This window comes from Terrapene carolina, unplaced genomic scaffold, assembly GCF_002925995.2.
Source record: "Terrapene carolina triunguis isolate 2854851 unplaced genomic scaffold, T_m_triunguis-2.0 Scaffold428, whole genome shotgun sequence".
NCBI classification, from domain to species: Eukaryota; Metazoa; Chordata; order Testudines; family Emydidae; genus Terrapene; species Terrapene triunguis.
Window position 1 is genome coordinate 266,256 of NW_020664779.1, and position 25,104 is coordinate 291,359.

The 25,104-nt window shown below is 48.9% G+C and overlaps 1 protein-coding gene across 1 annotated transcript in view; it reads left to right on the plus strand.

Annotated features, from left to right (window-relative positions):
• Positions 1–25,104, plus strand: part of NEK11 (NIMA related kinase 11) — a 171,641-nt gene that overhangs the window by 28,678 nt on the left and 117,859 nt on the right. Inside the window, exons 2-3 of the mRNA XM_026658338.1 lie at positions 3,997–4,162; positions 21,869–21,987. Of these exons, the coding sequence (XP_026514123.1) occupies positions 3,997–4,162; positions 21,869–21,987 (285 nt within the window). The remainder of the gene's footprint in view (positions 1–3,996; positions 4,163–21,868; positions 21,988–25,104) is intronic.

Sequence of the window (25,104 nt, forward strand, 5' to 3'; positions counted from 1 at the left end):
GGGGTGCAGGAGTCAGGGCTGGGGGTGCAGGGTCTGGGAGGGAGTTAGGGTGCAGGAGCGGGCTGGGGGTTACGGTGCAGGGTCTGGCCAGGAGTTAGGATGCAGGAGGGGGCTCATGGTTGGGGCGTGGAGCACTTACCTGGAGCAGCCCCTATTTGGTCCGAGGGGTGCAGGTGGGAATGTGGGGGGGGGCTGCAGGAACTCCCGTTTGTGCTCAGGGTGGGGGCGTGTGGGGGTTGCAGGAGTCAGGGCGTGGAGGGGCTGGGTATGTGTGGGGGGTGCGGGAATCAGGGAGGGCTGGGGATGGGAGGGGGGTGCAGGAGTCAGGGCAGGGGGCTGGGGTTGGGGTGCTCCCAGCCCCCTGCCCTGAGCTGTTCGTGTTTGGGGGGGGGTATGTGTAGGGGGAGTGAGGCGGCCCCACCTTTGCTCCGCCCTTTCCCAAAGGCCTCGCCCCTGCCTCTTCTCTGCCTCCTCCCCCGAGGTGCTGTGGCCCCACTCCTCCCCCTCCCTCCTGGAGCGACCTGAGCACCGGCAAACAGCTGTTTGGTGGCGGGGGCAGCGCTGAGAGGGAGCGGGAGGGGCGGGAATGCGGCACACTTAGGGGAGGAGGCAGGGAAGGGGGGAGCTTGGCTGCCGGTGGGTGCGGGCGGAGCCTGCAGCAGGAGCCCCAGGAGCCGGCAGGACCAAGCTTCTGCCACCACAGCTGCCTGGCCCTGGGGGCCCCTGTCGTTGGGCCCTGTGCCAGGGCAGCCTGTGTTTCACTGTAAATCCACCTCTAATTTTGCCCATCAAAATAATCTTTGGTTTAGAGGGATAAGCACTAGGCTGGGAGCCAGATGACCACAAGTTCAAGTCATACTTCTTTCATGGACTGGTTTTAATAATTTTCTATTTTCTTCAGTTATTATTGAGCAGGACCTTATATGCCTATCTTAGGAGTAAGGCAAGTATTATTTCCCCCCATTTTACAGATCATACAACTGAGGATCTGAGTTGCAAAAGGCCACCTCTGGCAGGGAATAGTATTTAAGTTGCTACTGTTGTGGAACCAAATCTTATCCATTTAGCTACACTGCATCTCAGAAAGTTTAGGGTAAAGCTATATAGTTGGTTTAGCTTTTTCTAAAATGGGAGCCCCAGTCGACTCCCTTCACTATCACCCTCAGGTCTGACTCTTGTCCCCTCTGCATTCCAGTCAGGCAGTTTGCACTCCTCCACTTTGCGTAAGAGCCAGCAGCAGGAACAATGAGAGCACAGGAGAGACAGTGTCCCAGCTCTCGATTCCAGTGCCCTGCACCACAGCAGCCGCAATTGCAGGAACAGCAATTGCAGGGAACCTCCTGCTCAGTTTCTACACCCTGGAATGGAGCAAGCTCATTAGCATGTAGAGTTTAGCTGCCAAACTCTAACAAGAATCTACTGGGCATGTGGAAACTGTGATTTTTTTCAAAGGCTTATAACTTGGTCAAATGTACATAGTTTTTCACAGGAATATGGTCAATAGTACATTCTTGGTGCCGTGCCGTCTCCCCTGCAAAATTTTAAGTCAAAGTATGGAGGTGCAAGAGGCTCTTAAAAATGCAATTCTAATAATTTTGATAACATATGGAATAAAATATATTTCCCCCTGTCCTTGTTGTTGGAAATGGCTCAGTTCTTTTTGCCAAAACTTTCCAAAAAATTCAGCCTGAGGCAGACAGCTGGCATGGAAAATGTCAGCCCAAAAAGTTAGTTTGGCAGAGTAACAAACAACTGAACAGAGTGTTTTATAATGAAAAGTGTTGGGCAAGCTTAACTAGAGATAGAACTATATGCTCATGATATATGCCTTACCTGTATAATACACTTTATGCACAGTAACTCCAACTGGTATGTTTAATGTAGGTGAGGCCACTGTTTAGAGCTGATTTATTTACCATTTCTTGTTAAGTGTTTCTTTTCTGATTGTTAAAAAGAAATTAAACTTTATTCCTCGAGACTGTCATCTGTTTTCTTTACCAGAATCCTGATGAGTTTGAGCTAATTTCCTTGACACTTTATTACCAATTCAAAAAGGCTGCTTTGCAGAAAGTAACTCCAAGTGTCTTTTTTATATTAAACATAAAAAAATCAAACATTTTACGTAGAGTGTGTGTGTGTGTGTGTATATAAAATCTACCCACACATACTTATAAGTAAATTTAATCTCGATTGCTTTGCAAAATTTTGTTTCCCAAATGCAAGCAAGTTGCCAATTCTGGATATGAATTAGCATTGTATAGTAGTAAACCAATAGCTCATTTATAAAAGTACAGCTTCTTGATTTGCTGCTCTGTGGTTGAATTTTAATAAGATAAACATCTGCCAGTTGTCTGACAGTTAATGGCAGCATCAAAATCACTGAGTGACTAAGGTGACAAGTTACCTTGACATGTCAGGTTTTTATTGCTGTCCTTGGCATTTAAGGATCATGTATTAAGTGATATTTAACGAAGACTCATTCTGTTTGTCAGTTTCGTGACATGATCTGTGTGATGGAAGGAATAATGTCTTGATGTCAACTTAAGATGAGAAGATTGCAGTAGATATTACCTGTCTTAATAGCACAGAAGTAGTTTGAGGAGATGTAGGCAAATCAGATTGCATGTTTTATCATCAGGCTGCCAGATGGGGCTTAGGTGAGTTTATGTGAAAATTCATGCATTGTTACTCAGTAACTGATGAGTTCTGTTTGGGGGAAACAATCACTTATGGGGATTTACTACATTCACTCCTCAGAGCAAGTGAATTTCTCTAGTTTGTGTAAAATTCTATTACTGTCATGTTTAACTACTGCGACTTTACAAACATGTAGCAGTGAACAGCAAATTATTTTTAAAAAACAATATGAAGACATAATTTCAGCTTGGAATATACCTTTAATTTATTCAAAAGTCACTGGAAATTCATAATTTTGCTTCAATAAAATAGTCATATTCTCCATATGCTCAAAAGGCTTCTTCAGATACAGATCAGCATTGTATATTCTCTAGTTCCTAGTTCAAGTATATGAAAATGCACACCTTATATGATACACATACAAATTTCTTTCTTAAATATTTCAACAAGAAAATCCTAGTAAGAGTAATATTCACGTCTATAGTGCCTATCATCACAAAATGTTTTCCAAAAATTGATTAAGTTTCACAACACTCTGGAAGTAGATAGAGATAGTAGATTTGGGTCTGAGTGCCAAATCCAGCCATGAGTCACTCACATGATTAACTTTACATACATGCATAGCCCCATTGATTTTGCAGGATTGGGGACGTTTAGGTCCTTCAGAACCAATCTTTGACCCCAAAGTTTGGTAATTTTGAATATGGAGTTTTGCGTCGAACCCTGTAGTCAGTATTTGTACTCCTTAGTTTGGCAGGGTTCATGTCCTAGCCAGTCTCTAGTTGGTGGTATTATCTCGATTTCATAGATGGGAAGACTGAGGCATACAAAAGATAAAGTGACTTCCTTATGCTCACATAGCAAGGCAGTAGCAGAACTATGAATACAAGCTGGATCTTGTGACTCCGTTTCATGTTTAAATCTCTAATTTATGTTGCGTCTCAATAGTGTTTATAAAATCTAATATCTGTTTTTTCCCCCCTGTACATTTGATATTATATGATAGGCCATAATAGTGAAAGTATGTCAAGAAAAAAATAGTACAGTATAAGTTACTGAGCAAAAATATTTTCTTAAATATTGCTGGATTGGCAAAAATATTTTTGCAAAGACACCTGAGATCATGTGCAGTGGTATTGGACCATTTTAATATCTAGCATGTTTGCCAGCATTTTACTGTAGTGTCTTTATATTTACTTGATATTGCCTGATCACTTCACATTGCAAAGCCAGATCAAACTTATTCCAGTTAAATGTTTGGTATTAAGATGTCATGGTAGGAAACTATAACTGTGGTTGAAGCTTTATTTGATTTTATATATTGCTGCTTTTATCAATTTGGGGGATCTTTTTTTCCAGAAAGGTTCTGAAGGAAATCTCTGTTGGAGATCTCAAGCCCAATGAAACAGTTGAAGCAAATCTAGAAGCACAACTACTCTCCAAGCTAGATCATCCAGCCATTGTCAAGTTTTATGCAAGCTTTGTGGAACGAGAGAGTTTCTGCATCATCACTGAATACTGTGAGGTAAGACTTCTTGTAAATTATTATGAACAAATTAGAGGCAGTGTGTTTCTCAAAATAGGCCTTTTAGAAGACTTAGTCCATAACATTATTTATTTGCAGTGTCATCTGCTATTTAGTAGGCACATTTAGATGGTCTGTGGAGCTCATAGACTAAGGATAAAATGAGTAGACTGATATCAGGGGAAGGGGAATAACAATAGGTAATTTAAATGCAGGCCAGTTTGATTCACTGTAGGCAGCGTAACAGAAGTGGGTCTTTAAGAGGAACTTAAATGTGGATAGAGTAGGGCCCTTGTGGATGAGCTCAGGGAGGTTGTACCATGTATAGGGGGCTGTATGGAAAAAGGCATGGAGGTCTGGCAAATGGGCAGATAAAGCTGGGAGTGTTGGCAGAGTGGAGGGAATGTGGGAGGATATTATTAAACTTGCTAAGAGCGGATAAATAGAGAGGGGCAGAGTTATGTAGCATTTTGAAGGTGGTGACAAAAAACGTAAATTTGATATGATGTTGGATAGGAAACCAGTGGAGGGATTCAAAGAGGGGAGTTACATGATCAAACCGATAGGAAAGGAAAATCAGTTTAGTAGCAGTATTTGCATGGACTGAAAGCGGGGTTTTGTTTGTATCTGGGAGGCCAGTGTGGAGAGGATGCTCTGGTGGTATAAAGCAGGGTATAAAATGGGGGCCTGAATGAGACATTTAACAATTAAGAAAATAAAATTCCATAGAATCAAAAATTAATTCACTCCTTAAAGTAACTTTGTTGATGTTCTTTTATTGTTGGACTGTTCAAGTTTGTTCTGGAAACGACGTAATTTTTTCAAAGTTGTGAGACAGTGAATAACTATCACTCTGTTAATCCAACATGTGTTACAAAAGGACTATGGTAAGTTGCAAATAACGCTTGACGGGGCATTTCATTATGGTCAGATACCTGTGGAATTGACATATGAAATTAGGGAAAAGTCAAGTCCAGGGCCTAGATTCTTCCTTGCGTTAGGGCTACTTTTTACTGTGCTGCTGGTGCAAAGTAGCCCTAAAGCCAGAGTAACTAACCACAGACACATCACACCAAAATAGGGGCTCTCTCTTCCTCTAATGCTGTAGAGCCTGCATAATGGCTCCTATACCCGAGTGAGTATAGAGAGAATGGCTGAGGAAAACAAGCATGGCAGGGACTCCCCTGCTCCCAGGCAATCACAGCTGCTGTAACATGCCCTTCAGGTTATATGTAACCTGGGCAAGTAAAAGCAGCCTTCAGGTTGCTCTAATGTGCACTAGAAAACCGGAAAATGTACTTCTATACTGTATGTACTTAGTACTGATATATCTTTATATGTAATGGCATACAGAGCTTTTCACCTAAAATTTGTCTGTTTAAATCCTGCCCAAATTAATGGTGAGCAAAATTTGCTGCCACCTGATGGGTGTTTGGAAGCTTACTGTGTTCTATGTCCAGTTTCTAATGCACAGAACTACTTCCACAATTGGCAGTAATTGGTACCCTAGCTGGCAGTTTAAGAAGAAAGACCAAGCATTAAGTTAGCATGGGAAAATGTTCTATTTCCTACAAACTACTGTGGCTTTGAACCTTGCTGATGGAACAGTGCAGTGCAAGCCTCCTATGCAGCTGCCTGACGCTGTGCCAGTTCTATGAATAACAGTCTGGCACTTTTCATCAGTGCTAACGACACTCGCAGTTATAGAAGAGAAGTGTGTGTGTGTGTGTGTGTGTGTGTGTGTTCTGGTTTGTTTTTGTGGACTTCTTTGGTGGGTGACCCATTTCAAATATTGTAAGGCAATATAAAAACAGTCATGTCAATCTGATTTCAAACAAAAGTACCTAGATGAACCTCTGATTCTATTTTGTGGCCTAAAACTGGACATCAGTGAAAGATAATTCTTAAAAATGATAATGGATTAATTCCCCTAAATGACATATGATTTTTTAAATACAACAATGAAATGTAAAACATAAGTCATTACATTCTCAAAATAAAAATAACTTCTCATTTCCTTTCTTCAGTGCAGTTTCAGTTCAGCCTGAAATAAACATTCTCTAAGGAAAATTAGCAACTGTAGTCACGAATGCCTGTTCACGTTATCAATCATAAAAGCCAAAAAAGCAAATCCCGTTTCAAAATAGTTATTACTGCATGTTATACAATATTCATGAAATTTAAATGTCTGAAGTAGTTAGACATCTTCCTTGTCCTTCACTTTATTTCCTTCTCTCCTGAACATTAATATACTGACCTTCCCAAACACAAAATAGGAAGAGTGAACTTCTTCAGGGCTTCCTGGCAACAACATTTCAGAATTGTTTTTCCTTGAGCAGTTTTTCCTAAGGTACTTACCTTTTCCACAGAATCAAGCTTAGAACAATTTGTAGGTCATTGGAGCCAATCTTTTAAGGGTGAGGGCTGAACATTATTTCAAAATGGTTGAGGGCCGCAATCAGCACTTTAGGGCAGATTCTGTGCCCACTTCCGCTCCCTATGCATTGCTCAGACCACACAAAGAGTGTAGAAACCACCCACAAGCCTCTTGCCTGGAGTCCCCCAGCATGGATGAGTACCCAGTAGGTATAGAACTCCTCAGCTCCTATGCTTTCCCTGGTGTAGGGACATATTGGTGGGAAGGGTTATGTTAGGACAGGGAGGAGGAGTGGCTGGAACATGGTCCACTGTGGTAATCCCCATCAGGTGTATGGTCCTTTTGGGACCATAACCAGCTGGTACAAGTTAGAGCAGGCACTGTGGAGTGGGGTAGGGAATCAAGGAGCTGTCACTGGTTATGAGTTCTGAGCTTCTTTTCTTTTCTCCCTCTTCTGGACTGGTCTGGGTGGCTCCATGAGATAGGTGAACTATCCTTTTCTAGGTACATCACTAAGCTCAGGCAGAGCCCATCTAGCTACCCTGTGGAGAAACAGGTAACGGAGAAACTAGTACTCCTATCTCTTACCTCCCCAGCTAGATAGCAGGTGCCACCAGGGAAGCTGCTGAGCAGTTGGAACAGCAAAGGGACAGCAGGTGTTCAGTGCTCCTCACAGCAGAGCTGCTTTTGGGGCTACAGGGGAGGCAGGGATCCTACCTCCCCATGTTGTGAATGAGTTGACTCACATCAGTTTTAAAACTGTAGGGCATAGTTAGGGAACCTATTTTTAATTCCTAATCAAATGCAAATATTCTTGCAGGCCACAATTTAGAACGTCAAGGACTACAAGTTTGGACACTACTGTTTGTAGGCTAAATCACTCCCATCCCGGGGGAAGCTTGTGGAAGCTGGGTTGAAGTGATACAAAAGGAGGGTGATCTGCATGGCCTGGAGTGATTGTGGCTGCAGCATCAAGCTTTGGGGGCTTGGGAAAAACAAGGAATACTGGAGAGAACCTCAGGATTTTGACAAGAATGTCAAACACACTGGGAGGGAAAGGTTTGGAGAGGAGAAATTGCATAATTCAAGATAACAATCTGACTTGTCACTTTCTATTATCGATATTTTTAATCACCACTGTGGAATAAGAATGAAATACTGTCTATTTTCCTTTAGTATCTCATTGTAATCTCCACCCGATACTTGCAATTAAAGTAGGTATGGTGTAGGCAAAGATCTATGTATCTTATAAATTGATTGCAAAGATGTAATTGGACAGTGATGTAGAATTATATGAACAGAAGGAATTTGTGACAATTATCCCTGGTTAAAATGGACAAGCCCTAATTTTTTACCATAACTATTTTTCCAGACTAGTTGAATGATAAATATAAATACTGAAATTTTGAATAATAGAAGATTTGGGTTGGAAGAGACCTCAGGAGGTCATCTAGTCCAACCTCCTGCTCAAAGCAGGACCAACTCCAACTACATCATCCCAGCCAGGGCTTTGTCAAGCCGGGCCTTAAAAACCTCTCAGAGTGGAGATTCCACCACCTCCCTAGTTAACCCATTCCAGTGCTTCACCACCCTCCTAGTGAAATAGTTTTTCCTAATATCCAACCTAGACCTCCCGCACTGCAACTTGAGACCAGTGCTCCTTGTTCTGTCATCTGCCACCACTGAGAACAGCCTAGCTCCATCCTCTTTGGAACCCTCCTTCAGGTAGTTGAAGGCTGCTATCAAATCCCCCCTCACTCTTCCCTTCTGCAGACTAAATAAGCCCAGTTCCCTCAGCCTCTCCTCCATAGGCGCCAACTCCGTAGGTGCTCCGGGGCTGGACCACCCACGGGGAAAAAATGGTGGGTGCTGAACACGCACCAGCTGCCCCCCTATTAGCTGATCCTCACCCCCCCCAGTGCCTCCTGCCCGTTGTTGGGCCATGTGGATCAGAGCCTCCCGCCCACCACGATCAGCTGTTTCGCAGCATGCAGGAGGCTTTGGGGGGGGGAGGAGTGAGGAGGCGGTGCGCCTGGGGGAGGCGGCAGAACTGGTCAGGAAGAGGTGGGGCAGAGATGGAGTGAGGGCCTCAAGAGGCAGGGTGGGGGTGGGGCCTTGGGGAACAGGTGGAGTGGGAGCAGAACCTGGGGCAGAGCCAGGGGTCGAGCACCCCCTGGCACTTTGGAAAGTCAGCGCCTGTGCTCTCCTCATAAGTTATGTGCCCCGGCTTCCTACGCTGGACTCTCTCCAATTTGTCCACATCCTTTCTGTAGGGGGGGGGTCCAAAATTGGATGCAATACTCCAGCTGTGGCCTCCCCAGTGCCGAATAGAGGGGAATAATTACTTCCCTCAATCTGCTGGCAATGCTCCTACTAATGCAGACCAATATGCCATTAGCGTTCTTGGCAGCAAGGGCACGCTGTTGATTCATATCCACCTTCTCATCCACTGTAATCCCCAGGTCTTTTTCTGCAGAACTGCTGCTTAACCAGTCGGTCCCCAGCCTGTAGCAGTGCATGGGATTCTTCCATCCTAAGTGCAGGACTCTGCACTTGTCCTTGTTGAACCTGGATGAACCACATCAGATTTCTTTTGGCCCAATCCTCCAATTTGTCTAGGTCACTCTGGACTTTATCCCTACTCTCCAGCATATCTACCTGTCCCCCCAGCTTAGTGTCATCTGCGAACTTGCTGAGGGTGCAATCTATCCCATCATCCAAATCATTAATGAAGATGTTGGACAAAACCAGCCTCAGGACCTACCCCTGGAGCACTCCGCTTGATACTGGCTGCCAACTAGACACTGAGCCGTTGATTACTACCCGTTGAGCCCAACGATCTAGCCAGCTCTCTATCCACCTTATAGTCCATTCATCCAATCCATACTTTTTTAACTTGCTGACAAAAATACTGTGGGAGACTGTATCAAAAGCTTTGCTAAAGTAAGATATAGCACGTCCACCACTTTCCCCATATCCACAGAGCCAGTTATCTCATCATAGAAGACAATCAGATTGGTCAGGCATGATTTGCCCTTGGTAAATCCATGTTGATTGTTTCTGATCACCTTCCTCTCCTCCAAGTGTTTCGAAATGGATTCCTTGAGGACCTGCTCCATGATTTTTCCAGGGACTGAGGTGAGACTGACCGGTCTGTAGTTCCCCAGATTCTCCTTCTTCCCTTTTTAAAAGATGGGCACTATATTTTTCATTTTCCAGTCATCTGGGACCTCCCCCGCTCGCCATGAGTTTTCAAAGATAATGGCCAATAGCTTTGCAATCACATCAGCTGACTCTCTCTGCAACCTCGGATGCATTAGATCAGGCCCCATGGACTTGTGCATGCCCAGATTTTCTAAGTAATCCTAACCTGTTCTTTCACCACTGAGTGCTGTTCACCTCCTCCCCATACTGTGCTGCCCAGTGCAGCAGTCTGGGAGCTGACCTTGTCTGTGAAGACTGGGGCAAAAAAAGCATTGAGTACTTTCGCTTTTTCCACATCATCTGTCAGTAGGTTGCCTCCTCCATTCACTAAGGGTCCCACACTTTCCCTGACCACCTTCTTGCTAACATACCCATAGAAATCCTTCTTGTTACTCTTCACATCCCTTGCTAGTTGCAACTCCAATTGTGCTTTGGCTTTCCTGATTACACCCCTGCATGCTTGAGCAATATTTTTATACTCCTCCCTAGTGATCTGTCCAAGTTCCCACTTCTTGTAAGCTTCCTTTTTGTGTTTAAGCTCACCGAAGATTTCTCTGTTAAGCCAAGCTGGTCGCCTGTCATATTTTCTGTTCTTTCTGTGCATCAGGATGGTTTGTTCTTCTTCGAGTGATTGCTCAGGTGTATTCCACTATAGGTGTGCATGCTCGCCACGTGCACCGGTGCTGGAAGTTTTTCCCTTAGGAGTATCCATAGTGGGGGAGCACCGCTGCGACCCCTGGAGTGGCGCCGGTATATCGCGCCATAAAGGTGGCTGCATGCTCACCCCACCCTCAGTTCCTTCTTGCCGCCAGTGAAGGTAGTCGGAACGTTGTGCTCCAGCCTTGGCTGCAGCGTTATAGCCTTAGTGGTATCCAGTTTCACTGAAAACTTTCCTTGCTGAACTTTCTTTCGCGAGTGTCTGGCTTGGGGCATGCCCCGTAGCCCAGGCTTCAAGTCGTGTTACTCCTGTTGCGACTCCATGCCCAGAAGCGATCCACACACTGAGTGTCTTTGCTGTCTGGGCGAGGATCACATTAGTGAGAAGTGTAAAATTTGCCGCTCCTTCAAGCCGCGAACAAAGAAGGAGCGTGAGATCCGACTCTGAGCTCTCCTAATGGAGTCGGCATTGGCCCCGGCACCGGCGCGTCGAGCCAACCCAGCGCCGGGCACCTCATCTTTGGCGCGTAGCGAAGCGCCTCCGGTTCACCATCCCGATTCCGCGCCCAGTACCGCGTCCTCGGTGCGCAGCGAGGCGCCGTTGACGAGCCGGCACCGCTCCCCTGCTAAGAAACAAGGGAAGACTCAGCGGTGCCGAGAGAAGGAGGGGTGAGGCCAGACCCAAGTTGGGCAGCCCACGATCCCCATCGGGACATAGACTTCCGACTCGCGCTGAGCGGAGTAGTCCAGTCCCGTCCACACAAGCCTTGCCTGAGGTACGCATGCCTTCGACGCCAGAGGCAGCTCAGGCCGCGTGTGATATCCTAGCGCTTCCAGTGCCGGGAGTGCTGCCTCAGTCGGGCCCCCGGTCCCGTGGGAAGCCGCCCTTGGGAGCCCATCAGCCCTCCCCGGAGGTGTCGGAGGTCGAGGTACCTTCCCGGGTCGAGGTGCTGAGCAGAGCCCCTCGACGCACGTCGACTCCGCGTCCCAGCTCTTCGGTGAGTGGATCCCACTCCTCCGGTCTCTGACACCGTCAAGGAGGTGACAAGAGGCGGTGCCGTTCATCCTCCAGCCAGTCCGAGAGGAACAGGTCGCGACACAGTCGGCACCAATGCTCGTACTCAAGCGCCCACCGTCACAGAGGCCATAGGCGCCGCAGGGAGTCCAGAGACTGCTCCTCGGACATCTATCTCTCGACTTCCTCCAGGTCGAAGTCTTGGGGCAGGAGCCGTCATGATAGACCGCTCCAGTCGTTTTTACGGCACCGTGCGCTCCTCCCGGACTTTGGCGTCGGCGCGCAGCCATCTCTCCCCGGGCCTCACCGCACCGCAGGAGCAACCAGCCCTGCCAGCGCCCAATGCGTCTCATTTCCAGGCCGTTCCCTGGCAAGGACAATGATGCCAGTGGGCACCGTGGCCTCAGGCACCTGCGCAGCCGGGACCTCGCTCTGTGGCGGGAGCCTCTCAGGGCCGCCCTGCGTCGCCTCGCCGGGATCAGACCGTGGGCGCTGAACCCCTGGCACCGACTCCGGCACCGGACGTCGAGCCCACGATGCTGTCGGTTGCTGAAGGCACTGCAACATCCACCTCTTTGGTGCAGGGTGATTCAGTTGCGGTGCCGCCTCCCTCTTCCCAAGAGGACTTCAAAGCGCACCAGGAGCTGCTTAGAAGGGTGGCAGCAAACCTCGAGCTCCGGGCCGAGGAGATGGAGGAGCCCTCCGATACTCTGTTCAATGTCCTCGCCTCCTCAGTACCGGGGCGTGTGGCCCTCCCATTCCATCAGGGAGTAGCCAACATCACCACTGGCCTCTGGCAGACCCCGGCCTCTCTTGGGCCTATTTCCAAAAAGGCCGAGCGGAAGTACTTCGTCCCCACGAGGGGTCACGAGTACCTATACAGCCACCCAGCTCCGAACTCCTTGGTGGTAGAGTCGGTCCACCACCGTGAGCGGGAATGGCCAGCCTGCGCCCACACCAAAAGACAAGGATGCTCGTAGACTGGATACCTTTGGAAAAAAGGTTTATTCGTCTGCGAGTTTCCAGCTCAGGGTGGCCAACCACCAGGCACTGCTGAGCCAGTACGAGTTTAATCTCTGGGGATCCCTCCCCAAGTTTGAGACCCTTCTTCAGGATAAGGATGGAAAGGAGTTCCAGGCTCTGATCGAGGGTGCGGCCGCGGCCAAAGCAGCTCTCCAGGCGGCTTCGGATGCAGCGGACACAGCCGCTCGTTCGATGGCTTCCGCAGTCTCCACGCGATGGGCGTCGTGGCTCTCACTTTCGGGGCTGTCGGTCGAGTCCCAATCCCAATAATGCAGGACCTGCCATTTGATGGCAAGGCCCTATTTGCGGAACAGACAGACACCCATCTGCACGGGCTGAAGGACTCCCGCACCACCCTGCAGACGCTTGGCCTCTACGTCCCGCCCCCTAAGGACAAGCCCAGGCCTCAAACCTCTGCTCCTCCGGCTCGGGGCAGATATGAACCCCCGCCTAAGCAGCAGAGGGAACAAAGGCATCGGTCCCAACGCCAATCCGGTTCGGCCCCACGGCCTGGGGCCTCGAAGGCCAAACTGCCGGGAAAATGGTGTTTTGGACTCGTTGAGGGGGGTCACCAGGCCTGTTGCCAGTGCACCCCCCCACCCAGTTAATAAAGTTGCCTTTTATGAACCGTTTATTGGCCTTCCGACTGCCCGTATAACGTTGGACCAATGGGTCCTCAGCACCATCTCCCAAGGGTACAGGCTGCAGTTTGTTTCAACCCCCCCAACTGTCCCCCGTCCGGGCAGCTGGCTGGGGTCCTGGAGCATGCCCTCCTCCTCCGCCAGGAGGTAGAGCACCTCCTCTCCCTGGGAGCGGTGGAAAGGGTACCTCGGGAATACCAGGGCAAGGGTTTTTACTCCAGGTATTTCCTCATCCCGAAGGCGAAGGGCAGGCTTCGGCCCATCCTCGACCTGCGGAATCTCAACCAGTCCCTGGTTCGTTGCAAATTCTGCATGGTGTCCCTGGCCTCTATTATTCCATCCCTGGACCAGGGGGATTGGTTTACGGCGCTGGACCTCCAGGATGCGTACTTTCACATCCACATTTTCGAGGGTCACAGGCGCTTCCTCCGTTTCCTGGTGGGTCAGGACCACTTCCAGTTTACGGTCCTCCCCTTTGGCCTCTCTACTGCCCCAAGAGTATTCACGAAGTGTATGGCGGTGGTGGCGGCCCACCTCAGGAGGAAAGGGCTGCAGATCTTCCCCTACCTTGACGACTGGCTCCTCAGGGGCCGGTCTCGGTCTCTGATGCAGCAGCAAATGAGTTTCCTGCTGGACACCTGCGCAGCTCTAGGCCTACTGGCAAACGAGGAGAAATCCTCGTTAATCCCCGTTCAGTGCATAAGCTTTATAGGGGCGCTGCTAGATTCCCGGGTGGCCACAGCCTCCCTCCCACGGGACAGATTCGAGATGCTCAAAGCTCTCATCTCCTCGGTCACGGCCTTTCCGGTAACCACGGCACGGGTGTGCCTGCAAATCCTAGGCCACATGGCCTAGGTGGTGCGACATGCCAGGCTTCGGATGAGGTCCCTTCAGCTTTGGCTGGCCTCCCGGTACTCCCAGGCCAGGGACAGCCTGGACAAGGTCGTCACGGTGTTGCCAACGGTGGTGGCACACCTTCAATGGTGGTCTCTCCTAAGCAACATGCTCCGGGGTATTCCCTTCCGAAAGCCCTCTCCCTCACTAGATATAGTGTCGGATGCCTCGGACCTGGGCTGGGGAGCTCACGTGCGGGACTTCAGGACCCAGGGTATGTGGTCACCCGAGGAACTGACCCTGCACATAAATGTCAGGGAGCTCAGGGCCGTGCGCCTGGCATGCATGGCCTTTTGCCACCACATACAAGGGAAGATGGTCAGAGTCCTCACGGACAACACGACCGCCATGTATTACGTCAACAAGCAGGGGGGCACCCGTTCCTGGGCCTTATGCCAGGAAGCCCAGCTCCTGTGGTAGTTCTGTATAGCCCACAATATACTCCTGCGGGCCTTTTACCTGCCCGGCGAGAGCAACACGCTCGCGGACTGCCTGAGCAGGGTTTTCTCCCAACAGCACGAGTGGTCCCTGCACAAGGAGGTAGCCAAGTGGATCTTCCTGCAGTGGGGTACTCCCCAGGTACACCTGTTCGCCACTGCCCAGAATCGCCAGGGTCCCCATTTTGCTCCAGGGCGGGAGAGGGCGACGGGGCGATATAGGATGCGTTCCTGCTCCCATGGTCGGGGCCCCTGTTGTACGCCTTCCTGCCCTTCCCCCTAATAGGCAGGGTATTACATAAGGTGAAGTCGGACGGGGCGCGGGTTATCCTCATAGCCCCGGATTGGGCCCGTCAACATTGGTACGGGACCCTACTGCAACTTTTAGCGGCGCCCCCCTCGCAGGCTGCCACTCCGCCCGGACCTCCTCTTGCAGGAGGAAGGTCGTCTCCTCCACCCCAACCTCGCCCCGCTCCACCTGACAGCGTAGCTGCTCCATGGTTGAATGAGGAGGAAGGGAGGTGTTCGGAGGATGTGAGAAGGGTCCTACTGGAAAGTAGGAAACCCTCCACGCGTCGAACCTACCTGGCTAAGTGGTATAGGTTCTCTATGTGGGCGAGGGATAGAGGTTCCTCTCCCTCTTCTGCGTCTATCCAACTTGTCCTCGATTACCTCCTGTCTCGTAGGACCCAAGGGCTGGCGCCCTCCTTCATCAGGGTGCACCTGGCAGCCATTTCAGCTTTCCACCCCCCGGTGCAGGGCCTGTCTGTGTTTTCTCATCACATGATGGCCTGGTTTCTGAAAGGGTTAGATCGGGCATTCCCTTACGCCAGACCTCCAGTCCCCCTCTGGGACCTAAACCTGATACTCTCCCGCCTCACAGGGCCTCCCTTTGAGCCATTAGCCACGTGTTCGTGGTCCCACTTGTCATGGAAGGTGGCGTTCTTAGTAGCTATCACCTCAGCCCGCCGGGTCTCCGAGCTCAGGGCCCTGACCTCTGAACCGCCGTATACGGTCTTCCATAAGGACAAGGTTCAGCTCTGCCCTCACCCTGCCTTTTTGCCGAAGGTTGTCTCGGCTTTTCACATGGATTAGGATGTTTTCCTCCCGATCCTCTGTCCTAAGCTCCATTCCTCCAATGAGGAACGCCGCCTGCACATGTTAGACATGCGCAGAGCGCTGGCCTTTTATCTGGACAGAACCAGGCCATTTAGGAAGTCTCCCCAGCTGTTCATTGCTTTGGCCGAGCGCATGAGGGGACGACCGGTGTCCATCCAGCGGATCTCCCGCTGGATCACCTCGTGCATTCGCACCTGTTACGACCTGACAGGGGTTCCCCCGCCTCCTATTGTGAAGGCTCATTCGACGAGAGCCCAGGCCTCGTCTTCGGCCTATGTGGCTCATGTCCCTATTCAGGACATCTGTAGGGCTGCTACGTGGTCCTCTGTCCGCACCTTCTCATCGTACTATGCGATCGTCTCCCAAGCAAGGTATGACGCCGGGTTTGGTAAGGCGGTGCTCCGCCCGGGTAACCCTTAAAACTTTAATCTTAAACGCCTACCCGCCTCCATCAGGTATAGCTTGGAGTCACCTATAGTGGAATACACATGAGCAATCACTTGAAGAAGAAAGGATAGTTACCTGTTCTGTAACTGGCGGTCTTCGAGATGTGTTGTTCAGATGTATTCTACGTCCCACCCTCCTTCCCCTCTGAGTTGTCTGGCAAGAAGGAACTGAGGGTGGGAGGAGCACGCAGCCCCCTTTATGGAGCGATATACCGGCACCACTCCAGGGGTCGCAGCGGTGCTCCCCCACTACGGATACTGCTAAGGGTATCTCTACACTACGAGAGTAGTTCGATTTTACTTAAATCGAATTCGTGGAACCAATGTTACAAAGTCGAACGTGTGTATCCACACTAAGGACAGTAATTCGACTTTGTGAGTCCACACTAACGGGGCAAGCGTCGACATTGGAAGCGGTGCACTGTGGGCAGCTATCCCACAGTTCCCGCAGTCCCCGTTGCCCATTGGAATTCTGGGTCGAGCCCCGAATGCCTGCTGGGGCAAAAAATGTGTCGAGGGTGGTTTTGGGTAACTGTCGTCATTCAACTGTCACTCCCGCCCTCCCTCCCTGAAAGCGCCGGCGGGCAATCACTTCGCGCGCTTTTCTGGTGAGTGACAGCGCGGACGCCACAGCACTGCGAGCATGGAGCCTGCTGCGACCATCGCTGCAGTTATGGCCGTTGTCAACACCTCGCACCTTATCATCCACCTTTTTCAGAGTCGGATGCTGAGAAATCGGGCGAGGAGGCTACGGCAGCGCGGTGAGGACATGAAGTCTGAGAGGGGCACAGACCTCTCACAAAGCACGGGACCCCACGCCGTGAACATCATGGTGGCAATGGGTCATGTTGATGCTGTGGAACGGCGATTCTGGGCCCGGGAAACAAGCACGGACTGGTGGGACCGCATAGTACTGCAGGTCTGGGATGAATCCCAGTGGCTGCGAAACTTTAGGATGCGTAAGGGAACTTTCCTGGAACTTTGTGAGTTGCTGTCCCCTGCCCTGAAGCACAAGGACACCCGGATGCGAGCAGCCCCGACTGTCCAGAAGCGAGTGGCCATAGCCCTCTGGAAGCTTGCAACGCCAGACAGCTACCGGTCAGTCGCGAACCACTTTGGCGTGGGCAAATCTACCGTGGGGGTTGCTGTGATGCAAGTAGCCAACGCAATTGTTGAGCTACTGCTGTCAAAGGTAATGACCCTTGGAAACGTGCAGGTCATCATAGATGGCTTCGCTGCGATGGGATTCCCAAACTGCGGTGGGGCTATAGATGGAACTCACATCCCTATCCTGGGACCGGACCACCAGGCCAGCCAGTACATTAACCGAACGGGCTACTTTTCAATGGTGCTGCAAGCACTGGTGGACCATAGGGGACGTTTTACAAACATCAACGTCGGATGGCCGGGCAAGGTTCATGACGCTCGTGTTTTCAGGAACTCTGGTCTGTTTAGACGGCTGCAGGAAGGTATTTACTTCCCGGACCACAAAATAACTCTTGGGGATGTGGAGATGCCTATAGTCATCCGCGGGGACCCAGCCTACCCGCTAATGCCCTGGCTCATGAAGCCCTATACAGGCACCCTGGACACTGAAAAAGAACTCTTCAACTACTGTCTGAGCAAGTGCAGAATGGTGGTGGAGTGTGCTTTTGGACGTCTCAAGGGGAGATGGAGCAGCTTACTGACTCGCTCTGATCTCAGCAAAACCAATATCCCATTGTTATTGCAGCTTGCTGTGTGCTCCACAATCTGTGTGAGAGCAAGGGGGAGACGTTTATGGCGGGGTGGGAGGTTGAGGCAAATAGCCTGGCTGCTGATTACGCCCAGCCAGACAGCCGTGCGATTAGAAGAGCCCAGCGGGACGCGCTGTGCATCCGGGAGGCTTTGAAAGCTAGGTTCCACAGTGAGCAGGGTAACCTATGACTATTAAGTTTGTTTAAAGAGAAGCTGAACCTGCCCCCGTTTCTTTACCCACTTAATGTTGACTATTCTCTGCAATTACATACCCCGTTCACCCCCTTCCAACACACTTTTAAAAATAAAATAAATGGAACTTTGTTAATTAACACCGTTTTCTTTATTACGGATTTCGCGGTAAAGTGTTGAAACTGGGACGCAGACTGTGGTGGGGAGCGGGTGTAGTGATGGAAAGGACGCTTCTAAACTCAAGGTATGACAGGCTCCTGCTCCTAGAGCGGTCCGCAGTGGTGGACTGGTTGTTTCAACGGAGCCTGCCACCCCTCCTTTTCGGGACTCTGTGTGTGGGGGCTATGTGACTTTGTGGTGGGGGAGGACGGTTACAGATCCCCTGCTGCGTGGCTCTGTCATCCAGGCTAAGGACCGCTGCATAAGATCTTTAACCGCCCCCCCCCCCCCGAATATGAAAACCACCTCCCAGACTGACCAGGGTGCCTAGTGACTGCAATGTGTGTGTGACCTTCTGCTGAACCTGCCCCCGTGTCTGTACCCTGGTAAAGGTGACTGTCCTCTCCAATTACCAAACCAATTCAAACACACTCTCCTCTAAAAGAACATGACGGAAACAGTAATTAACAGAAACGTATTTTTTATTAGCAACTACAGAGTTAGGGGATGAAACTGGGACGGGGGCTTGGGTGAGGCGGGAAGGAAAGGACTTTTCAAATTTTGGGGAATGAGAGCCTTCTGGTACTTGAGCAATCTGCAGAGGTGGAGTGACAGTTTTCATGGCCCCTGCCGCCCCTCCTTCTTGGGACTTTGGGTGAGGGGGGTATGGGACTTTGTGGCAGGGGAGGGCGGTTAGAGAGAGACTGCAGCGGGGCTCTGTCCTCCTGCCTCCGGTCCTGCAGAACATCCACAAGGCACCGGAGCGTGTCCGTTTGCTCCCTCATTAGTGCAAGCAGCGTTTGAGTCGCCTGCTGGTCTTCCTGCTGCCACTTCTCCTCCTGTTCGCTGTGTGCTTGCTGGTATTGCGACATGTTCTCCCTCCACTGGGTCTGCTGGGCCGCCTCGGCTCGGGAGCAGCTCATAAGTTCTGAGAACATGTCGTCCCGTGACCTTTTCTTTCTCCTCCTAATCTGCGCCAGCCTCTGGGAGGGGGATGCCGGGGTAGGTCGAGAGACATTCGCAACTGTGGGATGGGAAAAAGGGAGTGAATTCCTCACAAAGATACATTTTTGTGAACAATGAACAGTCTCTCTGTGAACAAGACCATGCACAGCACCTATCACATGCGCACTCAGGACAAGGTCGAATTTTTGGCCTTCGCATTCAGTGCCTGTGGTCTTGCAGTGGAGATCAGACAAGTGGGGCAGGACAGCGGAATTTGGGTAGCAGGCTGACATGGTAAGCCGTAGACTTTTGGCTGCTTAAAACTTAATTTATAGCAGTGCCCTCCTTTCACGTTCAAAGCAATGCTCCTAGCGTTGGCCAGTTCCTGCTGCCGGCAATCCGGCAAGCATGAACTCTGCCTCTGTCCCACCCCCTTGCGGCTGTCCCCGGGAAAGATCCCTGTATGCTGCCCCTCTCCCGCCTCCACCGCGTGGCTGTAAACCGCCGGTTACAGTTATGTAAAGGAACAGGCAAGCAGTCCCAATACGAACATTCCCCTAATTCAAAGCAGGTCACCATGAGCGACATCACTCTGATGAGGATTTCTGAGACAGAGAAAGAACGCATGCTGCGTGAAAGCCAGCAAAACCAGGGCCGTATGCCGCCATGCTCTGCGAGGCAAAGATCCCAGAGTACTTGATGATAGCCTGGCACGGAAAAGTTTCCTACCATGGAGGACGCAATAAGGCCGCTCTCCCCAGGAACCTCATGCAAAGGCTTTCCAATTACCTCCAGGAGAGCTTCCTGGAGATGTCCCATGAGGATTTCAGCTCTATCCCCGGACATATAGACCTTATTTTCCAGTAGCTGCACTGTCAAGGACTAAAAAGTAGAGTGCCTAGGGCAAACTAATCATGATAAACCGGACACTGTTAGTATTCCTGTTCTGTTCAAAATAAATGTTTACAACACTTACCGACTGATCCTTCCTCTGATTCAGGGTCAGGGTTAACGCCTGGGGAGGGTTGGTGGGGGGGGGGGGATCTCCGTCAGGGTGATGAAGAGATTCTGGCTGTCGGGGAAATCAGCGTTGTAAGCACTGTCGACTGCCTCGTCCTCCTCATCTCCTTCCTCATCTTCCCCGTCCGCTAACATCTCCGAGGAAGCGGCCGTCGACAATATCCCATCCTCAGAGTCCCCGGTCAGTGGTGGGGTAGTGGTGGCGGCCGCACCTAGAATGGAATGCAGTGCCTCGTAGAAACGGCATGTCTGGGGATGGGATCCGGAGCGTCCGTTTACCGCTTTAGTCTTCTGGTAGCCTTGTCTCAGGTCCTTGATTTTCACGTGGCACTGCGTTGCATCCTGGCTGTATCCTCTCTCCGTCATGGCTTTGGAGATCTTCTCGTAGATCTTCGCATTCCGTTTCTTGGAGCGCAGCTCCGAAAGCATGGACTCATCACCCCACACAGTGATCAGATCCAAGACTTCCCGATCAGTCCATGCTGGGGCCCTCTTTCTATTCTGCGATTGCATGGTCACCTCTGCTGGAGAGCTCTGCATCGTTGCCAGTGCTGCTGAGCTCGCCACGATGTCCAAACAGGAATGAGATTCAAACTGGCCAGACAGGAAAAGGAATTCAAATTTCCCCGGGGCTTTTCCTGTGTGGCTGGTCAGAGCATCCGAGCTCGGACTGCTGTCCAGAGCGTCAACAGAGTGGTGCACTGTGGGATAGCTCCCGGAGCTATTAGCGTCAAATTCCATCCACACCTACCCTAATTCGACATGGCCATGTTGAATTTAGCGCTACTCCCCTCGTCGGGGAGGAGTACAGAAATCGAATTTAAGAGACCTCTATGTCGAACTAAATAGCTTCGTTGTGTGGACGGGTGCAGGGTTAATTCGATTTAACGCTGCTAAATTCGACAACCTCCTAGTGTAGACCAGGCCTAAGGGAAAAACTTCCGGCACCGGTGCACGTGGCGAGCACGCACACCTATAGTGGAATACACCTGAGCAACACATCTCGAAGAACGCCAGTTATGGAACAGGTAACTGTCCTTTCCTGTGCCCTCAATAAGGCTTCTTTACAATACAGCCAGCTCTCCTGGACTCCTTTCCCCTTCATATTAGCCTCCCAGGGGATCCTGCCCATCAGTTCCATGAGAGAGTCAAAGTCTGCTTTTCTGAAGTCCAGGGTCTGTATTCTGCTGCTCTCCTTTCTTCCTTTTGCCAGGATCCTGAACTCAACCATCTCATGGTCACTGCTGCCCAGGTTGCCACCCACTTCTACTTCCCCTACCAATACTTCCCTGTTTGTGAGCAGCAGGTCAAGAGGATCACGGCCCCTAGTTGGTTCCTTCAGCACTTGCACCAGGAAGTTGTCCCCAACACTCTCCAAAATCTTCCTGGATTGTCTGTGTACTGCTGTATTGCTCTTCCAGCAGATGTCAGGGTAATTGAAGTCCCCCATGAGAACCAGGGCCTGTGATCTGGAAACATCTGTTCGTTGTCCGAAGAAGCCTTGTCTACCTCGTCCTCCTGGTCTGGTGGTCTATAGCAGATGTCTACCACGACATCATCCTTGTTGCTCTCGCCTCTAAACTTAACTCAAAGACTTATGGTCTTTGATATTTCTAATTGGAAGATTATTTTCCTTTTAGGCTGCATGTATTTTGAAAAATTGTATTAAACAGAATTTTTAGAAAGCTATATTGATAAAGATCAGCATTAGAATTAAAGGGTGTGTCATATACCCAATATGCCTGTGGGTAACAGATAACTACTGAGTCTTATTTTTTGGCATAAGAAGAAATGTTTATAACCCTTATATTAAACATGCCAATATCCTCCAATGTTTCAGGGTCGAGATCTAGACTGCAAAATTCAAGAATACAAAGAAGCTGGGAAAATATTCACTGAAAGCCAGATAATAGAATGGTTTATACAGTTGTTGCTTGGAGTCAACTATATGCATGAAAGGTACAGTAATTTACTTTTTCATATGAGAGCAATTAGATGTGATATGACAGAGCAGACTTGTATTGACTAATTACAGATATTCAAATGGAAATAAAACCCTGCTGATTATTGTTTTATATATAGAAAACCCTGTACGCCCATTTTGAATTAGTATACATGTAACGTGGTGATTGAAAAACCATTTAGCAAGAACAGTGCATTTTTGAAGGGTCCGACCCTTCAATACTTATACTTCTATTACAACCTGTCATCTAGCAATATTAGGATGACCCTCTTTTAGCAGTAGTCATCATTTGCAGACCTTTATTTTCTAAGATCCAGGTGACAGCCTTGAGAATATAGAGTAGGATCAAAACAGTTAATCAAATCTTGTGAATAAAACAAATATTCAGCCTTATAAGAGAGAACACCTCTTAAACATAAAGAGTAAAATTTATTTCTGGAGCAACTCCATTAATATCAATAAAGTTACCTTAGGGATAAATTTGGCCTAATGTTCCTCATTTTGGATATGTGTTTGAAGGCACTTACTATTTTCATCAGTACATCAATGGACTTAACCTAAAAAAATACTGCAGGTGACTCAGGCAATTATGTTTCGAATCTCTAAGTGATGAGCATATTTTTATAACTAATAATGTAAGATCCATAACACGAGAGAAAATAAGTTAGTCATTCCACAAAGTTCCACAGGTTATTTATTTCAAATCTACTTATAAGGTCCACTTATTCTTCTCTAATCTAGAGATATGAAGAGAGAAATAATGATTCCACTCTAAGGCTGAATGGCTTTGTCTAGGCTAGATAAATTTGGCAAGCTGACCACTGGTTGGTCCCACCAGCACATCTGTTAAACCCCTCCACCTTCATGTCCACACACAGTTGCTCCCAGCAATGTGCAGACAGTTGAACTACTGTTTGGATTAGATAATATATATAAAATCCTATACAGCTAACTCTACCCTCCCAAATCCCAGCATATTTCATCCTCCCATACTCAAAGACTTGGACCCATGCCAGTCTTTTAGAGATAAGAATCCCCTGGCTATGAAGGCAGTATTTTAGCAGAGGTTGGTACCTTTGCCTATACATCTACAGATTGCTGATGAGATCATGATGGATAGAGGTCTCTGCTTTGAGTGCTGCCTTTCAGATTATCCAAGGAGTGCTTTCCCAGCATTTGCCTCAGATAGAAAATGAGGAATAGGATTGAAATGAAAAACCTCAAAATCTAATTAAGCTACCAATTTTCTTTTTCAAACTCCAGTTGGGGAATTAGGCATTAGGAATGGTCATATCCTAGAAAGACAGCTTTGTGTGAAACCCTTACTTAAACACATACACATTATATATATATATATATTGTGTATGTTTTAAATAAGGGGATACACTATGTGTAAGAAGTTGGGACTCACCCCTGCAGCACCTCCTGCTGGTCGTCCAGGGGAATTAGCTCACCAGCAACTGGAGCACCCTCTGCAGGCCGGTGATCCGCCTGTCCTCTTCTGGCACCCGTGTCCCTCCCAGGACCCGGTGCCCCTATTACTGGGATGCTGCCCCCTGGCAGTACCCCACAGATCTCAGTCTCCCCTCCCTGGGGAACCTCCACCCACTATCCCCACCTTGCCTCAGCACTAGGCCACTGCCAGTCACCAACTAGCCCCCGCTCCCTGGGGCAGACTGCAGTATAGGCCACTCATCACTGGCAAGGGGGGTTTGGACCAGCTGCCTTGGCCAAGCCCTGGGCTGCCATCTGCAACCCCCAGTACCCCTTGGCCTTCCGCTAGGCCGCAGCCTGGGGCTATCCAGGCTGGAGCTCCCCAGCTCCTCAGCCTGTCCCCAGCCCTGCTCCACTCAGGTACACTATCTCTAGCTTTCTGCAGCCAAGCCCTTCTCTCTCTGCACTCAGAAAGAGACTGCTGAGCTTCTGGCTGCCCTGGCCTTTATAGGGCCAGCTGAGTCTGTTTGGGGCGTAGCCCCAGCTGCATCCACTTCCCCCAATCAGCTCAGTCTAAAAGCTGCTTTCTCCAGCCACAGCCCCCTCTGGACTGGAGTGGGGTTACCACCCAGCTACACTATGTAATAAAGTGAAACTAAAAAAGCTTCGCTGTCCCAGGCTCTTAACTTCTGTCTTTCCCCTGTGACTTTCATCTCTCTATGCCTTCTGTATCTCAGGTTCCCCCTTCCCCTTTTTATTTTCTCTCTTTGAGTCATCACTGTTTAATGGCACTTCCACAACCATGCTCAGATAGTTTGACAATTTTTATTTGCATTCCTTTTAATGCATCATATATTTGTATATAGATGCACATTTAAAAAAATATTCTGTACCTTTCTGGTATTTCTTTATTATCATGCAACATAAAAATGATCAGAGACAAACAATAGCAAGAATGTAAATATGTGGACTTTTTAATAAGTCTATAACAGGCATCCATTCTAGGCACAAAAAATATAATTGCCAGCCTCTATTTATATAATTATACTGATTTCTTCTCTAACAATATGGAAAAATTATAGCACATGCTTTTAATCATTTCCAGTTCTAGTGCAAAGACAACATGGGCCTAAAACTGGAAAACATGAGTATTCATAAACAATTGCATTTCTTCATAATAAAAAATTCCTTGGATCGTGTGAAGGAGAACTTTTGCTCAGGAGCATTTAAATTGCATACATCTATCCACATAGCTGAGCATGTGTCTACAGCTTAGCTGAAACTACTGGTTCAGCATTTAAAAATTCTATTTTCAAAACAAGATGTTTTTTGCTACCTGGAAGGATTTTTGCAATGACATTACAGATTAGAAAGATTAGAAATTTTCATCTTTTTCTTGTGCTTCATAAATCTCAAAGGGTATGATTATCTCATGGTGACCACACCACCTACTGGGTATTTTACATAATTGGAAGTTTTTTTGGATTTGAACTTGACAGCTAAATTGTCTAGAATAAATGGATGCACATCTCATCCATCATTAGTATAACAGAAGAGAGAAATAATGGACTGCGTGCTTGTTTAGGTTAGAGAAAGTTAGCATGCTAACCACCATTTGGTCTAGCGCTTGCAACACATCACATGTCCACACACAAAATTGCTCCTAACAGCATCCAGGC